This window comes from Drosophila erecta, unplaced genomic scaffold (assembly GCF_003286155.1).
Source record: "Drosophila erecta strain 14021-0224.00,06,07 unplaced genomic scaffold, DereRS2 tig00000092-arrow-pilon, whole genome shotgun sequence".
Classification (NCBI taxonomy): Eukaryota; Metazoa; Arthropoda; class Insecta; order Diptera; family Drosophilidae; genus Drosophila; species Drosophila erecta.
The window spans coordinates 4910321-4926095 of NW_020825207.1; the positions used below are offsets into that span (position 1 = coordinate 4910321).

The 15775-nt window shown below is 38.7% G+C and overlaps 1 protein-coding gene across 1 annotated transcript in view; it reads right to left on the minus strand.

The window, feature by feature from the left end:
- Window positions 1-8065: 8065 nt before the first annotated feature.
- LOC6546909 overlaps window positions 8066-15775 on the minus strand; it is a 29038-nt gene continuing 21328 nt past the window's right edge. The window contains exons 2-3 of the mRNA XM_001975952.3: window positions 10751-10911; window positions 8066-10675 (exon numbers count right to left, since the gene is read on the minus strand). Of these exons, the coding sequence (XP_001975988.1) occupies window positions 10616-10675; window positions 10751-10911 (221 nt within the window). The 3' untranslated portion in view covers window positions 8066-10615. The remainder of the gene's footprint in view (window positions 10676-10750; window positions 10912-15775) is intronic.

The window sequence follows — 15775 nt, forward strand, 5'->3', positions numbered from 1 at the left end:
GCCTTGGGACATTTCTTAGATTTTTGAATTTCTACAACAAAAAAATTACAAAAAAATTTGAAAAAAAAAATTTTCTAAATTTGAATGCAGATATTTAGAGAATTGCGCCAGAAACATTTAGAGGTATGCCGCTTCAAAATCCGAATAAGATAAGTTGAGTTATGGAGTTCAGAACTTCAGCCTTGGGACATTTCCTAGATTTTTGAATTTCTACATCAAAAAAATTACAAAAAAATTTGAAAAAATTTTTTTTCTAAATTTGAATGCAGATTTTTAGAGAATTGCGCCAGAAACAGAGGTATGCCGCTTTAGAGGTATGCCGCTTCAAAATCCGATTAAGATAAGTTGAGTTATGGAGTTTAGAACTTCAGCCTTGGGACATTTCTTAGATTTTTGAATTTCTACAACATCATAACATCAAAAAAATTACAAAAAAATTTGAAAAAAATAAATTTCTAAATTTGAATGCAGTTTTTTAGAGAATTGCGCCAGAAACATTTAGAGGTATGCCACTTCAAAATCCGAATAAGATAAGTTGAGTTATGGAGTTTTGAACTTCAGCCTTGGGACATTTCTTAACTTTGTTGAATTTCTACACATCATCACATCAGAAAAATTACAAAAAAATTTGAAAAAAATAAATTTCTAAATTTGAATGCAGTTTTTTAGAGAATTGCGCCAGAAACATTTAGAGGTATGCCACTTCAAAATCCGAATAAGATAAGTTGAGTTATGGAGTTTTGAACTTCAGCCTTGGGACATTTCTTAACTTTGTTGAATTTCTACACATCATCACATCAGAAAAATTACAAAAAAATTTGAAAAAAATAAATTTCTAAATTTGAATGCAGTTTTTTAGAGAATTGCGCCAGAAACATTTAGAGGTATGCCACTTCAAAATCCGATTAAGATAAGTTGAGTTATGGAGTTTAGAACTTCAGCCTTGGGACATTTCTTAGATTTTTGAATTTCTACAACATCAAAAAAATTACAAAAAATTTTGAAAAAAAAAAATTTCTAAATTTGAATGCAGATTTTTAGAGAATTGCGCCAGAAACATTTAGAGGTATGCCACTTCAATATCTGAATAATATAAGTTGAGTTATGGACTTTAGAACTTCAGCCTCGGGACATTTCTTAGATTTTTGAATTTCTATAACATCAAAGAAAATTACAAAAAAATTTGAAAAAAATAAATTTCTAAATTTGAATGCAGATTTGTAGAGAATTGCGCCAGAAACATTTAGAGGTATGCCGCTTCAAAATCCGAATAATATAAGTTGAGTTATGGACTTTAGAACTTCAGTCTTGGGTCATTTCTTATTTTTTGAATTTCTACTGTTGTAACATCATAACATCAAAAAAATTACAAAAAATTTTGAAAAAAAAAAATTTCTAAATTTGAATGCAGGTTTTTAGAGAATTGCGCCAGAAACATTTAGAGGTATGCCGCTTCAAAATGCGAATAGGATAAGTTGAGTTATGGAGACTACAATTTCAGCCTTGGGACATTTCTTAGTTTCATAATTTCTGGAATCTCGGTAAGTATTAAAAAGAATTAAAATTAAGAAATGAAGAAAAAATTCGTTTTACTCTACGAGTAACGGGTATAATAAAAACGAAAATTTTCCCGCAGACTTTATGCGAGCGGCACAAAAAGATGTCAGCGAGGCGTTTTTTCTTTTTTCGTATCACAATTTATTCGAGGGAAATGGGTTAATGTCCAGTCCGGAGAACGACCATGGGTATGCAGCTCCTTCGCCAGAGGTGGAAGTGGATGCATGTGTCAGCTGTCACCGGGATATCGAAGGGGAAACCACACGCCAAGGACAAGCCAGGACGATTGCCAAAAGCCGAGCAAAGGGAGCTTTAATGCAAACAGACCGCAACATTTTGCATTAGAGTGTGCAAGAGTGCGATTCCCGGCCAAAAAGTGGGTGTTGGCCCATTGGACTGTTGGCCAAAAACCGTTTGGCAATGCCAGCCACTGCCGGCCTGATGTAAAAATAATCCACGCAGGCGAATGTGCCAGAGAATGTGTAATGGCACAAACAAACCGAAATTTTGTGTTTTACTTTTGAAATGCAATCAGCTGGATGAGGGAATCCAGCTTCTCCGATTTCCGGACTCCGATGCGAGACACGTTCCAGTTATCCAATCTATCGATCTACGAGTATCTATCCAATATCACATATCCCACGTGCCCCATTCTATGTGCCACATGCCTTATCCATTGCTGCAACAAATTGCAGCTGGATGCTAAGGGCCATTTATTTAGCGGCGATGCGAAGGCGAATGGCAAATGCCACAAGCTGCCATTTTAGGCTTTTGCATTTGTTTTATCGCGCCTAGGCGAAGGTCGTGTGTGTGGGTGTGTGAGTGTGTTAGTGTGTTAACCGGGCCAAATCCCCTTTTAATGAGCCAGCTGGATTGGCCTTTGGCTGATTGCACGCTTAACTGGCCTGCAGATTGCATTTGTCACACCTTAATTAAGCAGCTGCAGATGGGAGTAAAGGTCAGGCACCAACAGCCTGTTTTTACATTACCTCTTTGCCCTCCTGACCTTTAACCTATTTCGCCCGGGCACATCGCTTTATTTCCATGCGTGGCGGTCATAAAAGATTCGCTTCTCCCCACTTTCTGGCCCAAAGATGATGATAATTCCTTGAGGCCGAATGGAGACGAGGAGCCATCTAATTAAGCGTAAATTGGCAGCCACAAAATTGGGATCCGCGCGTACTCCCGGATGCAATGTAACGGCCATCAAGTCCGCCGCCCAAACTCGAACGCTCACGACCTTGGGGCCGCCCACAATGTTGCTGTTGTTATTAACATGAAATTAGTTTTCGGCTCACGCTAATTAAAATTTACGACAGCCGCTTTAGCTGCAAAATATTTACGCATAACTCCCAAAAGTTAAAGCTGGCTCAAACTGGCATTAAAGGGCTAAGTCAGTGGATCGAATAGCTAGGGCACACAATAATAATATATTTCACTGTTTAAACTCGCCCAGCCAATTTGGCTTTTAAATTGAGTTGGTATGACGCTATAAATAATCCTTTCGGAGCCCAAGCACATTCAATGTGACTACTAACTTGTTTATGAAATCCAAATTGGCTAATTAAGACAACGAAAGCCCATTAAAGAAGCACAAATAAATTTCGTTGGGGCAAATGGCTGACCATGAAAACTTACGCTGAGTATTCCCATTCTATAAATAATGATAGACAGGGTAATCGAAATTGCTGTAAGATGAAACGATGTGAAATGCGCAAAGCGAATTTACCTGATGCTGGATATAAAATTGTTTTTCCCATTGCCACAATTGGACATCCAATTCGGAATGAGTGCAAATAATACATGGAACTTTTTATACTGACTGAGGCTTCGTTTTTATTTAATTTTACATATACTTTTGTTGCTGTCATATGTATATATATAATCTCATAAATTAGTTTGTTGTGTATATATAGAGATTTGGTTGGTAATACATTTGTTTCTTATGCGGCAAACGCATATAATTAAATTTCAATAATAATAATGGTATCGTTTTTTTTGTTTCGTTCGGTTTCTATTTGTTTTAGGGCATTTTTTTTGCTTGAACTCGAATCCGGTTTTTGGTTCACCAGCTGGAGATATTTATCTGCTATGTACCTATATATGTATTTAGACTCGTAGGCAAACTGAAGTAGGTTCCATTTATAACCATAACCACACAGATGTACATACACGTATACACATCTATATAGCCGGTAGTTCTTGCCGGAGTCGCTGTTGTGATTCTCCGTGGGGGCAGCACCCGCATCTATATATATTCCACACCCGACTCGCTTTCATTTACATTATACATTTATAACCATAATAATTTACAAGTTAAATGGCTTAGAAATTATTAGTAGGACTTCCTGTGTGGGCTACCATACTCGTACGTACATAATACATAAAACACTTTCTAATTAAAGTTAAAAACGTCTTTCTTTGTCGCCTCATCCTTCATCCTTTATCCTTCACCATCCTACATCCTACATCCTACATCCGCGTCCTGTTCCGTACGTTCGGTTCAATTCGGTTCGGTTCTGCTCTGTTCTGTTCTCATCTGTGATGTCCTGTTCGTCCTGGTTGCTTCTGTTTGTGTTCGGTTTTGGTCTATTTACATAGTGACAATTTCTAAATTACTTAGACTTCGCTATAGCAATCCTCTTTGTTCTGTATTTACATTGCATATCGATTGAAAAAAATGTTTCGCAGACTTTTCTTGACTTTTGGTTTAAGTTAACATAAGAACGTTACAGGAAAACCCCTCTCCAGGCGGTTAGTTATATTTTATTCAACGTTTATCAACTAATTTAGGTAAAATACGTTTACATTTAGTTTAATTTAGTTTCAACTGGGCTGTTCACTGTGCATTTAAAAATAGTGCAAAAATACATTTTACAAAAATTGGTGCATACTTTGAGGCGGTGCTATATAATCACAACATTTACAATTTAAGTGCATTTGCTTGTCAGTGTGTGCGTGTGTGCAGGTGTGCAGGTGCGCCTGTGTGTGTGTCTGAGTGCATTGGATGGGGGCGTGGTCGGGGCGGGGTTCGGGGGTCGGGGGTCGGGTGTCGAGAGGCGAGTGTGCTGTTAGTTTAGACCTAATATAAACGTTAGAGTCGAACTCTTCGGCCTGCTTGAGTGTTTTGTGGAGATTCCGCTCAAAAGTGTCAATTGAGGACGGATTGCTTTTAAGCCTTGATTGTGTGCATGTATTAGGGAATGTATGTCGTTGTGGTGGAGCGGGCATGGCCCTCGGAAGTCCCAACTCCCCGAAGCCTCCACGTACTCCACATACATTACATCTCGATTTGCATTAAGGTACTTGTGACTACTTATGTTTATAGCTCGAAAATACTCTTTTGATTCCATTTAAACTGGCCATTCCTGATGTCTGGGATTGGGACCTGTGCTCCCTGTGCGTCCAAAAGCTAAACCAGGGTGAACTGATGTCTGAAATTGGGGATTTTGGTGCCATGGAAGACTGATCTGCTGGCCCAACCAATTCGGGGATCGCTCCTCGATCCGTTCCGAAGTAGTTGGATGGATTTTGGTTTTCTCACTGCTCGGAGTATCTTTTTGTGCTGATTCGTGCGATTTCTACAAACAGCGATGCACACAAAATATAATCACTAATTAATCAGGCTCTAATGCGAATTCAGGTGTCCTCGTTTATCGCTTAATAATTTGTAGGTAAGTGCAATTGTGGTGCATTTCAATACATATAATTTATGATTTTCGTTTTCGTTTTGATTTGGTATAATTATTTATCACATAAAACGTGCAACAGTGCAAAATTGTTAATGCTAATTGTTTGTCATAATTTGTCCCGCTAATTGTTTCAATTGAACATAATTTATTAGGGCTGGCGAGTGTTCGTGTGTGTGAGGTGGTGTTGTTGTTGTTTTATAATTTTGTAATTGTAATGAATTGCATGAATACGTAATGGGTTCAATTAAGGTTGAAATTATAATGTGGGCTTGGCTGAAAGTAATTGCAAACATGTTAGCTGGGCTGGGCCTTACGTAAGTGCTTGATAGCTGAAATATTTAAGGAAAAAGTGATCCCAAAAACTGCAAAACTACAATATACCTAAAATTACTGAATCCCTGGAATATGTCCATTCAACAATAGAGTTTTCTTTTCTTGAAATTGCAAAAACCCTGTGTAGCTCTTCACTGTTTTCCGGTCAAATTGTCCCAGCCAACAATTTATTTTCAGCAATTTGCACGCAAGACCTTTCAACATACTCGTACTCAAATATCTGTGATGTTAGAAAGTTTTCTTAGTTTTCCTTTATGTTCTTAGTGGTCTGCGTTAAATGTTCACTTGTGAGTGGATTTAAAGTGGCGTTGAATTGCACCAGTGGCTCTGGTTGTTTGCTACATTGAATTGCGGCTTTTTGTGGCAAGGTCATAAAAAGCTGACCCGAATCAATGACTACAACACCTGATGCCCATTGAAGGTCACTTTAGGTCCAAGTCTATTTTTTCGTCTTAATAATGCTCGTTGTTTTGGGCTTGCATGCAGCCTCCAATGCCTCGATAAATTGCCTTTGGCCACACTCCTTGAATTCAAACTTTTCAAACGTGGCTTTCAAGTATAATCCTAGATCGTACTAAACACGGATATACATCAAATACTTGTACATATAGTTTACGTGTTGAATAGTATTTTTGGGCGATGGATGACACTTTTGTGCTCAGCAAAAGCAGTTAAATTATATAATTACCTCTTGCGGATATACACCTAACACAACTAACACTTATACGTTTTTACGTGGATATTAATCATTTAAATATATGTCTAATTTTCCGTTTTCAGACCGCTAATCAGCTGCGTCAATTTCAATTTCAAAATCTCCAATCGTATTTCATCAAACATTAAACATTTACTTTCATAAAAGTTGGCTTTTGTGCTCTGACTTGTTGTCGTGTACTTTACGTGGGCAATAATTTAAGGGTAAAACTAGTTTCTAGACCTTGTTGAAAAGTTTGTCTGACCGCCAAGTGAAGAGCTCCATGTGGCCAAAAGACTACGGAAGCTAAGGTCGCCCGTCGGGACTTACCAACAAGGATTCGCGGATCCTGGGATTATCTCAAAGTTTGCGGCTTCAGGTGTTCTTCAGCGGGAATATAAAAGCCCTTGGCAGGATGTTATTAGTTTGCTCAACAACTATGAGCAGAATTGCAAACTCAAAAGGGTAAATATGTGCACTATGTTTCAGATCCATGAGAGAGTTATAATTTGGTATTTGATTTACTGCGCGTGTAGTTAACTTACTTGTTGTTCTTGTGGTGAGTGTTGTCAGGTGTTGTTGTTGTTCTTTTTGTGAAGAGAAAAATATACATATATGTATAGTAGTGAAGTATTCTGTAAACTTGTGAAGAGTCGAAGTAAAAATCAGAAAATGCATGTTTGGTTTTCGTTTTCAGTGTATATTAAGTTGTGTATTTGTTTTCATTGTTTCCTTGTTTTTTTGTGTAATTTCTTGTTTTTTTCCGCTTTATCATATATTCGTATAATATATAATTAATTATTATAAGTAGTTAAGAAAACTTTGGTTAAATTAAAAGGGGAATTATGCTAAAACTAGACCTCCTACACAATCGAAATTAGTGTGAGAAAGACAGAGACAGAGAGACAGAGATTCGGCGAGATAAAAAAGAGTAAGGCAAAATTATGTACAGCAAATACTAATTAATTATTAATTAATTAATAAGACTTGGGTTAGACGAAATCAATAGAATGGATAGACCGTGTTTTCATTCGATAATTTGTGCGAATGGCATGCGCCATTTGCTACTCATAGTTAATTATATGCTCCATCTTTCTCTTTGATGTTTTTTTACGATTTTTCTACGATTTCTCGCTCGTCTGCAAATATACAAATACAAATAAATACAAGTTTGGGGGCTGACTATATATCCTTAAGTGTACGTTTATACTTGTGTGTATGTGTGTGTGTGTGTGTTTGTGTATGTACCTATGGTTGCTTGTGTATATGTGTATGTATCTTTTAACATTCAACAATTGTTTTTATTCAGCTTCATATTCTGTATTTGCTCGCTAAGTTGACTCCTCCTACTTTATGGTACTCCAAAAATAATTGTTAAACTAAATACTCTACAATTATAAAACATCTAAAAAAGGAAATACAAAACGCTTCACTAATTTAGACGTAATATGTTTATTTACAAATCGTTTTTATACACAATACTGTTTGCTGTGAGTGCGTGCAAGACGCAAAGGCTTAATTAGGAAATCAAAACGTTTAAATAGGCTGAAAAGAGGGAATTAAAAACCGAAAATAATTGAATTATTATTAAACGATCTTCGTTAGTACTTCGTTCAATTGGAATATAAAATCATTGGGTGAAATTGCGCTTTCGCTTTTGTTATTTACAGTCGAACTTATGTACTTTCATTTGGGCTTGTCCTTATGGAAGTTGTCGTTTCTCGTTTAAAATTTCGTTCTTGTTTTTGTTAGGATTATAGAAAAATAGGCCAAAAATATATGTATTTGTGTGTCTGTGTGTGTGTGTTTTCTATACCTTTACCGCAATTGTCGTTCGTTCAAAAAATGTGATTAAAACTTTTGTTCGTCTTTGATTTGTTTTTATGTTTTTTTTTTGTTTGGGGGTTTTGTCCTCTGGTTTTCAGTTGTCGTTCTTCATGGGATTTGTGCATAATTTCAAGGATTACCATTAATTGCATATACATACATTATTCGTACTCGTTATCATTTACTGGTAGTTATCATTTACTTAGAGTTATACACACGTTACACTGCGCATAGGATTTCCGTATGGTATAGAAATTGCTATTATTAATTTACTTTCATTTATATTTAAAGGTGGGTTATTTTGCAGTTATTTATGTAATCGTTTACTGAATCAATAATCAATTAAAAGAAAACACCTAGGTTGTCTCCTATTTATACTTTTCGGTTAATAACGAAGATCGTTGATATAGGAGGGCAGGAGATTGGGATTCGATGTGAAATAAAAACTTACTCGTAAACGTATTCTCAATTAGATTTATATAATTTGTTTGCGATTTTTATACGTACTGTATATAAGATATGAAATTTTATTGCTCGCAATTTCATATGTTATTCCGTTGTAAATAATTCAACATTGTTAGGATTTCACACGAATTGATTTAGTAACATGCAAATACGTGCAAAAAATAAATGACACCAATTATCGATTGATTATGTCCACAAAGTCAATCGCGATTAAAACGTTTGCTTGCTGTTTAAATATTTCAAATTGAATGAAGTGCGGAAATTAATGGGGAAATTCAGTGGAACATGCGGAAAATGCAGTATGAGAAAATCGCTCTAGAGGTTATTCATTATTATTGTTAATTCGCCATTGGTATTAACTTGCGCTTATTTTGCCGTTGTCATTTGTTTGCGTACACAACCGTTTAAAAATTTTAATTTGTAAATTTCGGCTTAAAAATTTGCTTGATTGTATTTCATAATTGATTGATTGTGTTGAAAACGCGCCGCTTAACAGGCATAATAATAGCGAATAATTTTCATGGACCAGAACATTATTATTATTTTTATTGGTTGTGTTTCAAGGTTGAGTTTCAGCGTTTCCAATCGAGAGAACAGCGCGAATTAAAAATAATGCAAAAGTCGATTAGGAATAAACACTTGTGGCTTCGAAAAAAGGTCGAGAATGTATTAGTGTTAGTTAGCATTTGTACAAGCTTTTCGTTTCGCTTATAAGCTTATCGTTTTATATATATATATTTATAAGTCCATTGTTATTTAAACATAGTTCAATTATGTAAATAAATTTACTTAACTACAGATAGCTGCCATTTCCGTGAGAACTGTTGTCACTCATGAACGAAATCAAAATCTAGTGTGGAGGGGGGGAGATCCTTACAGGCAAACGAAAAGTATAATTGAAAGTATTATTTACAAACATGAAGGACAAAGAATCGGAGCAAATCATCTATAATGGCAAACGTATTCTTAACAACGAGAGAACTTTAAACCAAAAGTATCTGAGTACTATAGAAACTTAATTGGGTTTTCAATGAAGTCAAGTCTTTTTCTTTATGTAAATGTTTGCTTCATTCTCATAAGTTGTAAATGTTTGTTTTTTGTCGCTAATCTTGCTGTTATTGCATTGTATATAAGTATATTATATTGCACTCATTAGCTTGTTCAGTTATCAGCAATAAAACCTAATGCAATATTTTCTTCAATTGTATAATTGTTTGTTATTGGTATATGTATACTATTAATATATATTTAATGTCGGTTTTTTCTGTGTATATGTATATATAATTCATTCGTCTTCTGCTTGCTGCCTCATCATTATTTTTATCGCTTTCTTTTGCTTGCTTCGTTTTGATTTCATTTCATTTGTTTATTTAACATTAACATTATTTAACTTTAATACACGTATAATTAAATAATGTACACGAAATATATTTCATATAGTAAGATATATTTATAATATATTTATTTAATATATACTAAAAATAGTTAGGCCCAATTTTGTTTTTTCCTCATTATGTTTTCTGTTCCTGCGAAACAAATTTAAAAATGAAAAAAACATCGTCTTTTTTTTGTTCTTTTGCTGAATTGTAATTTAGCTTTAGTATGTATAACTGCTTCCTCTGCTTGGGCTTTTCATTAAGTTAATTTTTAATCATAATAGTGTAATAATAATCATACCTTTCGTCAAGCACATTCTCTGCCTCATTTCGGTTTAATCATAGCTTTCGCTTTTCTTACTTGGCAATTGTCCATTTAGCCCAGTGCGAGCTGCATTTTTATGTGGCTGGGGGTTTCTTTTCGCGGTTCCTCCGGGAAATCTTTCTCATGTCAAAGGATAGGCGGGTGGTTGGCTTGTCTGTGTGTCTGGTTCCTGCATAATGTTTAACTTAACGGGGTCTTGTTTGCTTGGGGCGACATGTTAAAACTAATTGTTTGTCAATGTGAGTTCTCTAGGTGTACTTTCTCTGCGTGTATGTGTGTTTGTGTGTGTGTCGTGGGTATTAGAGGGTGTGTGTGTGTGTGTGTGTGATTGGTGGGTGGGTGGCGCTTAACGCCCTCGCGCCCAGCGTAGTAACGCATCCGCTAGCACATCCAGATGGGCCTTCGTCTGCAAAGATGGAAGAACAAGAATGGCATTTGAATGATGACATCAAGTATACGCCGTGGTGTGCGTGGAACTCACCGTCTTGTAGAACATGCAGGATCTTCGGTCCTCGTCCTCGCCGTCGGGACAGTCGATGAAGCCATCGCACAGCACATGATCGTCTATGCAGCGGTATCTGCCCTGCCGGTCGGGTATGGGGCAGGCGAATCGCTCCATGCCATCCATGGCGGTAGGACACTCTGCAAGAGGAACGCAAACAAAAACGGGTGACAGTCAGTCAAAATGGCTTTCTCTTGGCCAGCGGCAGGAGTAGATAGATGTGCAGGTAAAAGCAGGTAAGAAGCCCCGAACTTTTCCCATAAATCGTTCAGTGAAAAACTTCTGCGCACGCTAATGTCTGCCATGATTTGCGTCTAAGCGTTGCAACTGCCAGCCGGCGCATAGAAGTATGCTATGGATATTTCACCACCTCCCGCCCCATACTGCACTCCTTTGTTTGTGTGTGTGTGTGTGTGGCTATGTGTATGTGGCGGCCGCTTAGCAGGTTTTTGTTGTTATAAATAGTTTCACGTTCGCTACTTTAGTACTTTCTGCGGCTAAAAGGAGGGAAAATGGGGAAACTGGCTGGGGAAAATCCAGGCTTGGCTGGCTTCGCCTGCACCGACGCCGCCGCCACCGCCGTCTAACAGAAAAAACAAACTGAAATACAAACTTTACTTTTTGTGGCATTTCACTTTGTGCTTGCCTTTCCTCCATATCTTTTTTCCTTTGCACTGCCTTCCACCAACAAATACATAAAAATAAATCACTTGTAGGACATGTTGGCGCCTCCGGTTTAGTTTTCCCTGCCACATGCGCTTGTATGCGTGTGTGTGCTTGTGTGTGTGCGCCAGTTGCATGTTTGTGTATTGGTATCCCCTGTTCAAGCTGTCCGTATAGGTTTTCCCACCACCCACTTTTCCACTCCTGTCCCCGCTCATTCCCAATTGCCATTTCCGCCATTCAACTTGCTCTTGCAAAACTTTCCTCTGCTATTTTTGGCTGCATCCAAAAATATTCTGCTCTACGGCGTTCTGGTTTTTGCCACGCGACCAGCTTTGCCACTTAATAATTCTGTATTTTATTTGTCTTATTGCGGAAATGAAAATCACTTGGCAAGCCCCGGGCTATTTAATCAAAAGGTGTTTCGAGCTTTGCACAGCTGCACTCATAATTTCATTCATATTTTTTTCCGCCAGCAGTGACGTTTTTAATATGTCTGATTGCTTTCCATTTTTCAATTCTTACTAATTAATACTTTTTATAATAAATGTTTCTATTAAAAGACATATTTAAACTTTTTTGCAAACATTTGCCTGTGTGTATTATTCGTTTTATGTGGGCAATCGAGATTACGAATCAGAGTTATATGGTGCTAACAGTTTGCAAAGTAAAAAATGTTTACTCTGAACCGCTTTTTATTTCCAACGTATTGTATTCAAGTACTTCCGTTTTTTCCAGTCATTCAATGAGTTTTTATCACCAACTGCTGTGAACTGACATTAAATTAATTTTATTTCTCTTGCTCACGCGCCAGTCGTGCCAAGTGCATTCCATTCATTAAGTTGATCTGTCTGCCCTTCATCGCCGCCTCCATTCGGTTGCATTTCAGGTGTGTGCGATTCGTGCAATTGCAAAATCACCTGACAAAGCATAAATATGTGCAGCAGCAGCAGCAGTGGCAGTGGCAGAAACCCGACACTCAAATGTTTGTGTCTCCCCATTGGATTCCCGGGATTCCGCACCCTGCCACAGAATATTCTTCGGCTGTCAGCGGGAAATCAATTGATGACGGTGTGCCTCATGCTCCCCCTAAAAACACGCTTCGTTAGGCACCTGGCTTTTGCAACCTGCCTTCAATGGATTCGACGACTCCAATTGCGTGGCGTGCCAAAGAGCCATTTGCATTTTGAAGAGCGCCCACATCTTCTGCGGCACGTTGGCTACGATTATGATGATGAAGATGACGGCGATGATTCAGTTAATGGTGAATGGTAAATGTGGAACCACGATGACAATGTCGCACAGCCGGGGGCGCTTCTCACGATTGCCATTTATCAACTTCGTTGGACGCCGCATAATTGCATCAAAGGACACTTGGGCACGTTATAACATTCCACCGGCGGGAGGAGAGGGGATTGTTGCAGGGATTCGGCCAAAAAAGGACGCAGCTTTATGCAGATTTCTGCATACATTACGCATACGCAATGTGGCCGCGGTACCAAGAATTCCATTAGTTTTATTGCCAGAAACGACCAGTTGTTGTGCTGTTCTGTGTGTTTCTGCAACCCACATTTTGTACTTTGAACTTAATTTCACACACAAATAACTTGCAAATTGTAGCAACGTTGTAAAGTTCGAGGGAAATTTCGGTCGCATTTGCTGGCTGACTATGTTTTCTTTTATTTTTTTTTTTTGGGCCAAGTCAGCGAAGTTTTCCCCTTGCACCACCCACTGACCACCCAAACCACTCGCCCACTCAGTCGGATAGCTAGCTGCTGAGGCTATTGAACTTTAAATTGATTTTTGCGCTTGTTTGCTAGTTTTGCTCGTCTCCTTTCTTCGGGCGGGTGGCTCAAATTGCAACTAACCGGTGGGTGGAAGTGAGCTCGAAGTGGGAGTGAGATTGGGAGTGGGAGTGGGGGTGGTTTGGTTATAGTTCTGGTTCTGGTTCTTCTTGCATTTCTGGTGGTGCTTCAACTACGGTGCTTCCATTTCTGCCCCTGGTGGCGCTTATCGTTGTTGCAATAAATCGAAATAAGTTCTGCTTGGAACAGGGTGAATGGCCTACTTTCTGTTGGACGGGCCAAATTAAACTGATTTATATACTTGCATGTATTACTGAACGATAAGCAATCAAACCTAACTGTGTCACCTATAATATTCGTGCAGAAATAACTTTGCTGTGCAATTCATCATTGAAATTATCGCCTAACTATAATAGTTTTAGATAAACTGGTAATGTCGCGAAAGAAATTTATATTTAAGCGCCCAAGCAATGCCAATTAAATATTTATTTAATATTCATCCATACGATACCTGCTAGTCAAGAGAAATTCGGAAAACCAGAGTTTTAAAACGAGTTTCTTACCTCTTTAACTTTGATTGTGCATAACTGCATTAAGGACACTAAAAACTACACACATTCTATTCTAAGAAATCGCCGCAAAGCACTCTATTTCCATGCCAGACGATAACAGGATAAAAAGATCTACTTGCACAGCTTTCTGCGACTGCAAAACAACACATCAGAGGCGATATAATCACATGTCAACAATATCCACTCGGAATACGCGATGGAAATTGTGAAACTTCTTATGACGTTCGAGTGCATCTCTGTATGCAAATCACCACCACCCGAGGCGACTGTACCCAAAGTTTAGAAGCTGAGCTTAGGAGAATCAACGCATGTTGACACTAAGACACCCGGCAACAGTAACAACAACAATGATGGCTAACAAGCCACAAGAACAACAACCCGTGGGGTGTCAAAAAATCAAAAGCATAAAAAGGATTTGGCTGTTGCCAAGCCAAGGAGCTATGGCTGAAGCAATGGCGATGGCCATATACTCGCAGTTGGGGGATGGATGGGTGTTTTTTGGCCAAAAAGTGCCAACCGATGCTATTTTCGTCGCACGACAGACGTATACGTGGCGTATACGTAATGCAGGAGCAGTGAGCTTCGCGAGGAGTTCGTGGCGAAAAATAAGTCGCAGAAATTTGTAACAAAGTTCGCGTAGTGAGAAAACCTTTTGCTCCCACACACACATATATATACAGATGCACGAAGGATGTGGCGATGGCGATGAAAGAGAAAGAGAAAGAGGAGGAGGAGGAGAGCTGCAAACGCCTGTTGTCTCGTCAGTACGGCGCCTAAAAGGCTGCCAACAATAATAACAAAACCCACGAAAAGAGACCAAGCTGCACACAGATGCACTCTATACATACACATGTATGTGTGTGTGCGAGAGTAAGTGTGTGTGTGTGTGTGTGAGGGCGTCAGTGTGCAGGAAGCGCCAGCCAAAGGAAGCAGCGCGCAACGGTTTTGCAGCAATAAATTGATAGTTTTATGTGGCGCACATAAACAGGAGCAGGCGGCAAAGGACGGTGGGTTGCAAGTCCTGGGACATTAAAGTCGCGTCCTTACGCCCACACACAAAGGCAAAGGGATCATCTTCCGCCTTCTTCCGCCTTCTTCCGCCTTCTTCCGGCTCCTCCTGCAGATTACGGCCGTAAATAGCAAAGGGCATTGCATAAAACAAAAGGCTGAGCAAATTTATAAATGACAACTACAAAATTGATGGGCATTTCCTTTTTGCGACAACCCCTCCATTGATTCTATGCCATCCCGGGATCCTGCCAATTTGTCGTGTTTGCAAATTTCACTTTTTGGCTTTTTGGGCCCAGCTTAGGCACAGCAGCATGGCTTCTCGGACACATTTTCCTTCATCAAACATGAATTCACCGTTTGTCAAGTTTCAGCACGAACAACCGGACAGCAGCAGCAAATTGAGGTGTTCCCCGAATAAAATAAGTAGCTGCTGTCATAATTTGTTTGCCTTTCTCCGTTTTGATTAAATTTGCTTCTCAAATGTATGCGCCAGGCGAAAATCTTTCGTTTCGCTGTCTATTATTTTAGGACTTCTGCTGCCGGGGATCGGCTTTCCTTTTAGCTTTCTTGGCCGATTTTCGGGTAGCAGATCCCAGCATCTAGTGCTTGATTCGCCCCGCTTCAATTAATTTAACATATTCCTTCTTTTTGTTTTTCTACCAGCACACCCACGTACGTGCATAGCACATACGTACAACAAATGGCCGCAGGTTAGCATTTCTCCATTTTGTTTTCCTTTTTGCCGCTTTGTTTTGCTTTGTAGGGCGTAAAGAAAAAAGCAGTACAGAAAGCATGAACGCAAACAGCCGCCAGGTGGCGCGTTGGTGGTAGCGCTGTGCGTGTGTGTGTATGTGGGCCCTCGAGGTACATTTTGTTTTCGGATCGCATCAATTGTAATTTAATAAGCCCGTTTCAACGTTCCACGCTCACTTTTCCCACATCCATTTCCACGC